Raw genomic sequence first — 13,330 nt, 5'->3', positions numbered from 1 at the left:
CAAAAGTTAAAATATCGAAAAATGATGAAACATGGATTCAAAGTTTTCGAAAAAGCAACTTTTCGAAATGGGTTGGATGCCCCCCTCCCCCCAGGGCGGGGAAGAGGACAGAATAGGGGTGGAAAATGTTAAATGGCACTATGGGTCGAGTGGGGATTATTTGAAAGGGCGTTTCAAAACAAGAACAATGATTTTTTTAAATGTTTACTACGACTTTCCAGTCAAAAGTGGAGGTGAATAAAAAAAAGGGGGTGGACTTCCGAAAAACTTCGATCACCTTCGATTTGGCTTATATTCAGCCTAAATATTTATTTTATCTAGTAAATAATATTCCCAAATGGATTTTTGGCGCAAATGCCCCCTCCGCCTCCCAGCCCCCCCCCTCAAAGGTTCAAAAATAAAACTGTTTTTGTTAATTATTTCAGAAAGTATTTATTGTACGGAAAAAGTTGTTAAACAAAAAATGAAGCTCATAAAAAGCTCTACAAATAAGGTCTTATACATATTTTACCTAACTCCAATATTTTAATTTTTTAACAATTAACAGTCGCTATATTGGATCCGCCATTTTAAATTTTACAATTTTGACAACAGATTCGAATTCAACAGCCCAAAAAACCTTAATATATCAAGTTTTATGCAAAGTTGAAAATTAGTGGAGTTATTTAGAAATGTACATATATGATACATTACCACGTTTGGCACTTTTTTTTGTACATATATGATACATTATCACTCAACTGATTAAGGATAGCAACCCCCCAAAATTTGATTTTTCGAAGAAATGCAAAAACACGTATACTTATATAGTTTTGCACTAATGTGTAACATATATTTTTTTCAAATTTTTCGGCTTGAATTTAGCCATGTTTGGCGGGTTTCTTGAAATTCATAGGGGTGGTTTACTCCCTAAAAATGGATTAATCAAATCTACCAAATTGTGTTTTTCATCTCTTCTCGTGACACACATTTTCCAATTGGACTCATTCAAAAAGATTGCATTCTTCTATATGAAACAACCAAATCAGCACATGACACCTCCTACTTTCAAGGGCTGTTTCCCCTAAAAATGTTTTTCCGCCGATAAAAAAAATATATTTCTTTTATATTTTAATCAACTTACAACATATTGCAAAATTAAAATCAGCGGGGGTCACCTCGAGTAGTTTTCTTGTTAGATATTACTTCAATAAAGATATAATAAAAATTGCGATCAATTTGTAAGAAATTAATTTTACTACCTTAAGGTATTAGACAACTACCTTAAATGTTAAATGTTTAATACTATTTTTTTAATTCGAAATGTTTACTCTCACGATAACTATCGTTTTCACTTAATTTTGGGCATTATCTGAGCCTATAACCTGATAGAATCTATTATTTTTAAGCGAATATTTTATTCAATTTTTGAATTAAACGTTGAATTAAATAGTAAAATAGGAAACTGTATAATAAGAATGAATTTAGCCTTGACTCCCTTATACAATTCTAACAATTTGAATAAAATATAAAATAGAAGTCAATGTTAATATTCTTTAAAGTGTACAATTGGTGAAAATACTGACAGAATCTATTATTTTTAAGCAAATATTTTATTCAGTGTATTATAATTTAAATACATTTTTTTAAATTAAACAGTACATAAATACATTTTTTTTAATTAAACAGTAGAATAAAAACTCCCTTATACAATTCTAACAATTTATATAAAATAAAATATAAAATAGAAATCAACATATGTTAATACTCTATAAAGTGTATAACTTTTTAAAATGTAATTTTCATCATATCATACAGGGTGTAACAAAAAGGTTAAGACACTGGAATATTTAAAAAAATATGAGTTTTATCAAAAAATGTCGCAGACCAAAGTTGTATGGTTTCGAGGGAACCATAAGATGGTGTCATCGGTTTGACCTTGAATATTTATTTGAAGGTCACGTAAAGGTCACCTTCAATTTCTTAAATGGAATACCCTGTTTTTCATTGCATATTCTTATAGCTTACCTCGAGAGCGTTCCAAAGCAGTATAATTAAGTTCCATTTGGCTCAAAACTATTCGAGATATGCGCCGCTAAAGTTTAAGTATCATCTGGCGTTAGTGTTATCTTAGCTGCATCACGTGTGAAGGTCGCACGGTCGAATTCTTCCGAATATTTTATTAAGGTGAGTCCCCTCGCCCCTCACGCGCGCGCGCGCGTGTGCGTGTGTTTGTGTGTGTGTGTGTGTGTGTGTTTCAAGGTATTTTGGGATTCCAAACAGCGGTCGGTGATCCAGCCAGGCAAAACAACGTTTTATAGTAAATGCTCGAATTGCGCACTATTTACGGTCTGACAATGAGCTATTCGATCGTAAAAGCTGGATATGGCATTCCTGATGATTTCTGGATCAATGAGTGCAGCTTTTTCAATGATCTTTTGACGAAGTACCTCTAGATTTCTTTGTTTTGTTGCATACACTCTGCTTTTGAAGTAACCCCACAAAAAGCGGTGATAAATCAGGAGACCAAGATGGCCACTCAATTTCTCCTTTTCTTCCAATCTATCGGTTGGAAAATTCCGTATCTAAGAAATTTCGTACACCTCTACCATAATGCGGTCCAGTACCGTCTTGCTGAAACCATGTATAAGCAAAGATATCACCTACAATTCGTCTGATTGCTGGAAGTATTTCATTCCTCAACATATCTTGATATTTTGCAGCATTTAAATTTCCATCAATGAAAAATGCACCGATCAAAGTATTATTCAATATACCCGCCTAGACGTTCAACTTTTGAGGGTATTGTGTGTGAGCTTCAAGCATCCAGTGAGGATTGCTGTCAGACCAAAATCTGCAATTATGTCTATTGACGGGACCATTCAATTCAAATGTTGCTTCATCTGAAAAAGCTATATTGAACAGAAAGTTGGGGTCACTGTCAATTTTTCTCATCATGAGCTCACAAAATTCCATACGATGATCAAAATCATCTTCGTTCAACTCTTATACCAGATGATCTTGTACCACATGAATTTTGTACGGATGAAACCTGATTTTATTCAAAATTCTATGCACAGCCATGTGACTAATGTCATGTTGCTGACTTGTTTCATGAGTGCTGAGGTGGGCATTTTCAACAAACGATTCTGCAACATCCTGTTGTTTTTCTTCATTAGTCGCTGATACTGGTCGTCCTGGAACTTGGCGATTTTTTTACACTACCTGTCTCATTGAAGTGCCTGATCGTTCGCTCCACAGTGGATCTTGAAATGGCTGTTTTCATCGCAAAAAGTTTCGTTAAAAACCTGCCTAACTTTACTGTAAAATCTTTGACGATCATCCCATCCCTGCATTATGAGAAGAGATATTCGCTCACGTTCTGAAAGATAAGCCATCGTATAGGTGGAAAATAATAAGCATGAATACTCTGTTTGTATGAAAAAATATTCCAAACTGTATAAGAAATTTTAAAACAAACTAATTTTGAAATAATGTAAAAATTAAAATTAAGTAAGACGTCGATTTAAAATTTATAATAGAATTGAAGTCAGTTCATTTAAAAAAAATACGCGATTAAAAATTATTCTAAAAAAAGACGGAACAAAGTCAGATAATTGCTAGGACAGAAAGTGCATCGAATCCAAATTAATAGACATTTCTCAGTTCTCAAGATCAGTCTGTCTTTGTCTTGCGCATGATAAAACATAGTAGGTGTCCTATCGACGTCTTACTTAATTTTAAGGCAAGGAGACTCACTTTAATAAAGTACTCTAAAAAATTTGACCGTGCGACCTTTACACGTGGTGCAGCTAAGATAACGCCTGACGGTACTTAAACTTTAACGGCGCATATCTCGAATAGTTTTTGGCCAAATGGAACTTAATTATACTGCTTTGGAAAGCTCTCGAGGTAAACTACAAGAATATGCAATGAAAAATAGAGTATTCCATTTAATAAATTGAAGGTGACCTTTACGTGACCTTCAAACGATTATCAAGGTCAAACCGAGAAATTACTTATAGAAAAGGCAGATATAATGAATAAATATTTTTCAATTTATGGATAAAGTGGGAAATATGAAATCATTACCCGTATTATTAGATAAATATAATTTAATATCAAAAATTATATATAACACATATAATGGAAAGGCTCATATATGATAACTATCAAATAATATAATAGAAAGGCATTGAGAGCCGTCGCGGGATGTTAGTGCAAAATTATTTAATTTTTCTTAAAGAAATTAATTTATTAATTTACGTGAGAGTTAAGTTATACACCGATCTCTGGTTCGAGATACTTAAAGTGTACGAAAAGTTTAGTACATTGTTCTCACATATGGAGAATCATTATGTACTGATAAGAATTATTGGAAAGAAAGGAAGAGAGAGAAAAAAATATCAGGGCGCGAGTGGCTAAGCCGGGAATTGAACCCGGGTCTTTCGCTTGCCGGGCGAATGTTCTGATTACTAAACTACTCAGACCCCATGCTTCTAACATTTATCTCTTTTAGATTAGGAAATCAACAATTCTGTAGGACACACGGTATTGAACAGTTTATTTTTATACGGTTCCACGTGGGTTTGCAACTTTTCACTCGAAACGAGGTCCAGCTTACATCACCCTGTGCTTCAGATGCGAAACGAGGTTTATAATTATACGATTCCACGTATTGCATTGGTTTGCATTGGTCAATCAAAACCATAGTCGATCGGGACGATGGTTAATCGGGACCGTGGTCAATCGGGATCGTAGTCAATCGCAACGTGGTCAATCGGAACGGTGGTCAATATTAACGTGGCCAAATGGCCACTCTTTTGATCGCATTTAATATTTGTCATATAAATATTATACATAAAGTTGTGTACAACTGCGCACAAATAATGAATTAGAATATTTTTGTATAATAAAAAATAATAGGTATTGTAGTACCCGCAAACACACGCGCACACACACACACACACACACACACGCGCGCGCGCGCACAGTATCTCATCTATGTTTACTGCACGCATACGCGATGTATATGAGCAGTCTTCGATCGGCTACAATTCGACGTGGATCGCTCGATAAAGGTTCAGTAAATATCTAAGTAAACGACCGTGTTATTCTTTCTCCCGATATTACAGGTATTTTAACACCTCTCGAACATTTTATATAAATCATTAAACTGATTATTTCTAATATTGTTGAATCGTAAGCGAAGTATTTCGGCGGAAGTAAGCTCTCTTTTATTGCAGGATATAAAACATGCTCGGTAATATATTTCCAATAGTGTATTTGGTGTTTTGGATTCATGTAGCTGTAAAATTTTATTGTTTTTCGGCAAATATTTTGAAAGCATTTGGTTGTTTTTTTCTCAATCAATTTCTGTTGCTAATCGCATTATATACAATGGAATTTCTAGTTCATATAGAAAATATTTATCTAAAATGAATGACATGTAAACTTGATTTTCTTTTTAGAATATTGTAATATAATTTTTGATATTAAATTATATTTACCTAATAATACGGTAATGATTTCATATTTCCCACTTTATCTATAAATTGAAAAATATTCATTTATCATATCTGCCTTTTCTATAAGTAATTTCTTTACCTTTGTCGTTTCACATTGGTTTCATGTGTAACTGTTGAAAAAGTAAAATCAAATTATTTATAAAATAAATAATAAAGCAAAATATTGTAGATAAATTAATAACAATTAATAACAACACTCTTCGATTTGTCTAATATTATAGATTATATGGGTTGCTGAGCCAATGCAGGATAACTTATTAAGCGCATTGAAATCTTGTATTTTAAACGTAAAAATATGATTACAAATGTTAAAATCAATACATTTTATTCATTTTTATGCTTTAGAATCTTATATCATATCTAAAGCTGGGAATTATATGCACGCAAAAACAAGAATATATGCACATATATATGCACAAAATTTAGTAAAAATATGCAGAAATATTAGAAAATAATGCAAAAATATGCAATATATACATTTATTAAATGAAAAGTACAGACAGAAACAATTGCAAAAATATAATAAAATAAACAAATAAATTAACTTTAAAAAAAAATACATAAAATAGTATTGACACAAAACGAACTTATTTGAATACAAAACTAAATCTAGAATATTTAATTTCTTACAGAACTGTAAATACTAACAATGAGATGTTTGCATAAGATGCAAAAAATATACAATGTATACATTTATTAAATGAAAAGCACAAAAACAAATAATTGTAAAAATATAATAGAATAAACAAATAAATTAATTTTAAGCAAAAAATATATATCAAGAGACACGGTAGTGTCTCGCGCCAAGTTCACGCGTAGCGCAAGACCAACCGTGTCTCTTTACGAGACGGAAAGTTCAGATAAGCCGAGATTATCGGATCTCAATAACGGCTGGGCCGATTGAGTTGGCAATAGGCTCAATCGAAAGCGCATACCTAAAATATATAACGAAAGTTTGCTTGTTTTTGCTCGGTGTGCTTTATATAAATAAAATATATGCATTCAAAGTCGAGAAATCTAAAAAATCATCTCGCTAGGATGTATGTCGCGCTAGGATGTATGTCGCTCATGTCTTATTGGTCAGCGTCGTTAGCATTTCTTTTTCTATCTAAAAGACGTCTTTCCTTTTCTAACATTTCTAACATGGCGGCGCTCAGACCTGTCAGCTCGCAGCTTTGATGATATATTTTATGTAATTACATTGATATAATTAATATCGGTCGTAAAATGTATATATAACGTGTTGTGGAGACAAATAAAGATAGTGTATATCAAAATAATAGTATTCTTCATGAAAAAAATTTTTTCGATCTTAAAGTGCAGAAGTGTAGCAAGGCATGTTGACAACACTCTCAGTATTCTGTGGTTAGTGGACAGACAGAACAGAATGAAATTGACTGGAAATGATAAATATTGTTAGAACTAATTTAGTATACATAGAACAGAAATATATTAAACTTTGATATTTAATTTTATTTATTTTAGACAAATCATACACTAAAGTCTCGAATCATGTGCTTTTTTGACAGAAAGTATGATAAAATTAAAATTTATACAATCATACCAATTATCACTATGCCTTATGTGACAATTGTTTAGAGACTTTAGTGTATGATTTGTCTAAAATAAATAAAATTAAATAGCTCAAAGTTTAATATTTCTGTTCTATGTATACTAAATTAGTTTCAACAATATTTATAATTTCCACTCAATTTTATTACAATCAAAACAAAAATGTTTTACCTTTCAAAAAAATTGTTGTATATATTAAATAAAAAAAACTGTTGTATATATATTATTAAAAAAAAAAAAATAATATCTATCAAAAAATTACCTTTTTTAAAAAAAGGTAAAAAAAAGACGCCAAGTACACGCTCTTGTCACAACTAAAACAAAACAGTATTTGTTATGCGGCTCTCGTTTAGCCGGGTGCTCGGCACGCGTTTTCTCTTTTATTTTCACTGGTTCTCATAAATAACCCTTTTAATAATTATTCGATGTGTTTGTTACAACATTTTATTGCGTTTTTTACACGTGGTTTTTTGTACCATGCGTCTCGTCGTTACATACGCACGAAGGAACGTAAAACAATTAATACAGCGCCGCGACGGCTAACGATGAAACTAAAATATGCGGCTAACTAATATGTATTTTTGAACGCCGTGGCGTGGCGGTAATTTAAATAAATAAAGAAACATAGTTACTACAGACAATCGGACTGTACAGTATTGTTTTACTTTTCAAAAAAATTGTCGTATATATTAAACCTTTCAAAAAAACCTGTCGTATATATTAAAATTTTCAAAAAAAGCTATCCTATATACTTCTTACAAAAAAATATGATATCAGGAAATGGCACCAAGTGGGACTAAAGAACTATGAAAAAACTTGTACACTATTTCTATAAAACTCTTCTATAAAACTCTTGTACATAAAGCTGTCGTATATATAATTAATTATATTATATACTATATTTTATCATATTTTACATATATTATACTATATATACTATATATATTATTAGATATACTATATATATTATAAAAAAATTTTTTAAATATTTAAAAAATAAAAATATTTATTAAAAAACGCAAAAAAACTTGGCGCTGCTACACCTCAAAGTAATGAAATTAACATGTAGCAGCGCCAAATTTTTTTGCGTTTTTTAATAAGTATTTTTATTTTTTAAATATTTTTTAATATTTTTATTTTTTAAATATTTTTTTAATTCAAATATCTCTTAAACACATGAATACATTTTAAAGAAAAATGTTTCATATAAAAGTTGAAGGTTTCATAAAGGGGCTATTAGATGATCTTATTAGATTTTAGGTCCGAGCTCAGTAAGGTTCAAGTAAATTTTTTAAAATGGAAACCTCCATTTTTTACTACAATATAGATTCTATGTCTCAAAATAAAACGATTTTGTTCTTGATCATTTTTTGCTAAACCCTCTCCAATAGGCCCAAATCGTTGTTCGAAATTATTATTATGTAATTCATTGCGAAACGTCGATTTTTGGACATACAATCTTAAAAATGACGGATTCTAGAAAAAATTATGTATTTTAAGGTTTAGAGATGGCGATCTGATGATTAGATTGAATGTTGAGTCCAAGTCCCATGTTAGGCCCAATAAAGATTGACTCACGTTATGATTTTACTAATAATTAGGAACAAAAATCTAATCAATCTTTTAAAAACACAAGACTGTTTGAATTGAAGACGTAAAACCTGGATCAGCAATAAGAAATTGGTGAGTTTTATTTTAAAAATCGACTTGGGCTCTATTGAAAGATAGGGAGAGAGAGGCTTTATGTAAGAGATATTTGAGGTCGTCATTTAAAATTGGACATCCTATATATAGAGTTTTGTTATCATCGCGTTTTGAATTTTTTTCTCTTTTGTTTACCCTGAGCAGATGTTGCTTGTCTCGCCCATATATGGCGGTATTAGAGTTTAGGTTAAAATTTTATGCGTATTCGTGCGTATTCGATCTTTGGAAAAAAAATTTTCGGTTTCTGCGTCTAACTTGAAGTGCTAGACGGGTGCCCGTTCGGCTTTATTAGAACAAAATTTTCTATTTTCGAGGGATTTTTTTACTTTATTGAACCATTAGATAAGGGTATGCGTATTCGGTTTTTTTAACAGAAAATTTTCTGTTTCCGAGATTCTCTTTGAATTTTGCCGACCGATCATAGGAAAGTTGCACAAAGAAAAGACCGTGCAGGACATAGACGTAACAGTTAGTTAAATAAATTATTTGAATATGGATTAAAAGCATGTGTTTTAAATAAAAGACAATTTTTATATGGATGTCAATTTTCTTGAAAAACATCTGTTTTATAATAACTTGTTTTTCTAGAATTAATTTAAGACTACATTTATCTTTTCAGATAATTTGATAGTCACCGATGATGGAGAAATACATGATTACGAATCGCTGACGTCAGCCGATTCGACGGAGGAAGCGACACTAGACGAGAATAATGTGTATGTGAGATTTCCGGCGATTGCACCGGCATTACCAGCCTCTCCGCCGACTACTCGGGCTACTTCTGCTCATTATCCTCGAAAATTGCGTTCTTGTGAGAAGAAAACAGATCTATACATTTTGCAACCTGAACGACTCAATACCAGCGGCCAAAGTAACCCTTTGAAGGGAAAACTTACCAATTGTCACGTAACCGGATGTGAAAGGTAATTCGTAAAAGTGTATTCGTTAAGAAGTAAATTTGATTTGTTGTATAAACATAATATATAATGTTCTATTTACACAGAGAGTTGCATTTTTTATTAAAAATTAGAAAAAAGTATAATAATTAGATTAAATTGATAAATTAAAATTTTAAATTTAATCCATGAAAAACTTATGCCATAGAAAATTTTTTAGTAATTGTTCACTTTAGATTACATCTTACTGATTCTTTTGCTGCTGACAATGAGATATGTTGCAGAGGAGTTTCTGAGTAAATTTGATAACTTTGTGGACGGCACTAGTTGCAGAGATAACAAAATAAAGATTAAAATTTTAATGTTTTCTCTTACGTGTTACAAACTAATATTAGGAACAATAAAGTTTGTGTACGCCGTACTAAACTGTTTGTCGTCTTCTAACTAGAAAGTCTGTTTACAAGTACAACGCTTTAATCATCGCATGGGTAGGGAATATAACAATTTCTCTGTATCCTCGCCCCGAAAGGACTAACCTAACCCAATCCATTTCTGAAAAGTAAAATATTACTCGGAATAAATAATTGGTAATAATGAATAATACACACATACAAGAATGCAAATTGGTCTAATAACCTCCATGCAGCACACTCTAATCATTGACATTTCAGTAAATGTTAGATTTCCCTCATGGTTAAAGACCCATTCACCCTTCGAAAATAAGTTAAATTAGGTTAGTTCTTTCGAGATAGTGGTGTAAAGACTTGACCCTCCCTCGCCTACACGGTAGTTAAAAAATCTGTAAACGCATATATTGTATACCTAAGAGAAAGCTGTCAAGCCTAAGAGTAAAACTGTCAAAATTTAATTTGTCATATCTTTGCAACTAGTGCCATCCTCTATAAAGTTCTTGGATATGCTCAGTGAATATGCTCAGAGAAACCTTCCCTACATATCTCAGCAGCAGAAAAATCAGTGAGATGTAACATAAAGTGAACAATTACTAATTTTTATTATTAAAATTTTTTAATAACGTTTAACACAATGTTTTTATATATATTGTTGTGTTCTTTAATAACTTAATCACTTTAGGATACTGAGTAATATATATATTTAATGCCAAATTACGGAAATACAAAATTCAGGTACTTTACTCGTACTCTCAACGAGGTCTCTCTCTCTCGGTAAGCTCGTCTACCGAGGCGTACCTGCCTAAATCCCCACTCTCCTACGCGGCCTCCCCCTTGTGATACATATCGCTTGTTTACGAATTCACGTCGATCGCGATACGTGTTCCGTGATGATTTGCTACTTAGGGTGCGTTCCACTTAACGCCCGCAACGACCGCGACCACGACCGCAAAATTACGCGTTCCACTAGCTCGCAAATGTCGCGAGCGAAAGTTTTAGTAGAACGCATTAGACGACCACGGCATCTTCTTCTGATAAATTTACTTCTATAACTGTGTCGCTTTCAGTATTGTAAAAAGGAATCATTTGCGACGACATTGTCAAACACTGTTAAACACTACGAACATTCTAGTTTAAAAACACGCGCAAAAATGGTTAAGATCACGACGACCTACGTTTGAACCACGGGCGTCGTGAGCTCGACGCGGTCGCAATCATTGACGTCATCTATGACGTTTCAAGTGTGACCACAGCGACCGCGGTCGTTAAGTAGAACGAGTTAACGGGTGTTGCGAGCGCTGTGGACGTTAAGTGGAACGCACCCTTAATATACATACGTGATTCCGGGGAAGCGCGCCGTTTGAATCGTACAATTGATATACAAAACATATATACAGGGTGTTTCATAATGTCCGTGCCAACGCTCAAGAGCGGGTAGAGCACGGTAAACTGAACATAAAAGTCCTTTACCATTTTGCAATATTCGCAATAATAATAGAGATATTAATTAAAAAGGATTGACGAATAATCGCACGTTGTGCGCGGCTAGACCGTAAGCTCAACGCTGTAGGCATGACAGCGACGACGATCGCACGGCAACGAAAAATAACAACGTATGATGAGAGAGAGGGGTAATACATGTGCAGCAAGCGGGCAGAGGCACGTGAGGCTGGACAGATCGATAATTTTCTCGCGTCTTTTTATTTTCTTTTTTTTTTTAATAAGCTTCTTTTATTATTTTTAAAATGTTTTATTAATTTAAATAAAATAATTTTATGTGAAGGAAATGTGGCGCTATCATTTCCGCACCACCTTGCGGTAGATAGCCTGGTGCGTTTTTTTTAAAGTGGTTTCTCCTGTAGATCTAATCCACTCTCATAATTTAATGCGGAAACTGTTCGAAGTGGCTTCCTTGTTGCTCAATGCACAATTCTGCCCTTCGTACAATATTGCGCGTCGCACGGTGCGCCATGTCCGGCGTGATAGTATTGAAAGCCGCGAGTATTGCTTCGCGTACTACATCTTCTGTACTGTCACGCCGATATTCTACCAAATTCTTAATATGACCCCATACAAAATAATCAAGAACATTAAGATCTGGCGACCGTGTCGGCCAAGTGACTGGGCCACCTCGACCCATCCACTTTTCCGGAAAAAGCGCGTTTAATATTTGTCGTGCCTGGCGCGAATAATGTGCTGGAGCTCCGTCGTGCTGATAAATTAATTCTGCGCGTACATGCAGAGGAACGTTTTCAAGAAGTATTGGCAGCTCGTTTTGTAAGAACTCCGCATAAATTTGTCCATTAAGATGCGGCGGAAGAAAATGTGGGCCGATCTGAAATTTGCCGACGGACACATTTAGGGACAGCCGCGGGAAAAAATTTCTTAACGTACTACTTATCACTCTATTTCTGATTATTCCTGCCCAGACATTAATTGACCAACGATATTGGAATGCGCCCTCGCGAACGGCATGCGGATTTTCTTCTTGCCACAGTAGAAAATTTTTAGAATTAAACACGCCGTTTGGCGTGAATGTGGCCTCGTCCGTCCATAAAATACGGTCTGGGAAATTAATATTCCGCCGACATTGCGCAAGGAATCCTGTATGTTATGCTCATAAATAATAATGCTAAAAGCATAGCAAATGTGTAATAAAGATGATTAAAATACCTTTACAAAAATAGATGCGATGTTCATGATCTCTTGGAAGAAGCTGTTGCGCTCGTTGAAAGTGATACGGTCGTAATTCGTTTCGACGTAGTGTACGATACACCGCGGATTGAGATAAATCGAGTGCACGAGCTGCGTGGCGCACGCTATTGCTAGGATTTTCCTCAAACGCACGCAAAATTCTCTCTTCATCATTTACATTTAAATGCTCTGGTGCACCACAATTTCGAAAATTTGGCAAGAGAGATCCTGTCTCCCTTGCACGTAGCACACATCTATTGATAACGTTTCTTGAAGGATATCTTACGCGTCCCGGAAATCGCTCCGCGAAATTTCGTGCTGCCGCACGGATATTTTCTCCAGCCATCCCGTAACTCACAATCATTTGAAAGTAGTCCTCGCTAGTAAACTCCATAATTGATAAAGACACGTTTTACAGACACAACTTTCAATCTCTCGCAAGAAAAGAAGATGATCGTAATTAACATAAGAAAGCTCATAACAATAGCATACGATGCTTTACTTTTTTAAAACAAAAACATTGCACTCCTTAGTGCACCAGGGCCCT

The 13,330-nt window shown here is 33.8% G+C and overlaps 2 protein-coding genes across 10 annotated transcripts in view; one reads left to right on the top strand and one right to left on the bottom strand.

The window, feature by feature from the left end:
- stol (stolid) overlaps positions 1-13,330 on the top strand; it is a 301,015-nt gene that overhangs the window by 267,997 nt on the left and 19,688 nt on the right. For 7 of the 9 annotated variants that reach the window (XM_067351795.1, XM_067351792.1, XM_067351791.1 and 4 more), the window contains one exon: positions 9,403-9,706. In XM_067351795.1, coding sequence (XP_067207896.1) covers positions 9,403-9,706 — 304 coding nt within the window. Of the gene's footprint in view, positions 1-9,402; positions 9,707-13,330 lie in introns of those variants that run through there. The other 2 variants (XR_010889250.1, XM_067351797.1) reach the window with 2 other exon arrangements.
- On the bottom strand, positions 11,853-12,954 carry LOC136998665 (uncharacterized). The gene is made up of 3 exons (XM_067351742.1): positions 12,763-12,954; positions 12,494-12,697; positions 11,853-12,424 (listed from the first exon to the last, which is right to left on the bottom strand). The coding sequence occupies exons 1-3, from the start codon at positions 12,952-12,954 to the stop codon at positions 11,972-11,974; spliced, it is 849 nt and encodes a 282-aa protein (XP_067207843.1). The 3' UTR covers positions 11,853-11,971.

This window comes from Linepithema humile, chromosome 3 (genome assembly GCF_040581485.1).
Source record: "Linepithema humile isolate Giens D197 chromosome 3, Lhum_UNIL_v1.0, whole genome shotgun sequence".
Taxonomy (NCBI): Eukaryota; Metazoa; Arthropoda; class Insecta; order Hymenoptera; family Formicidae; genus Linepithema; species Linepithema humile.
The sequence above is the reverse complement of the archived record's forward strand: the minus strand, read 5'-3'. Positions and strand labels throughout refer to the sequence as shown.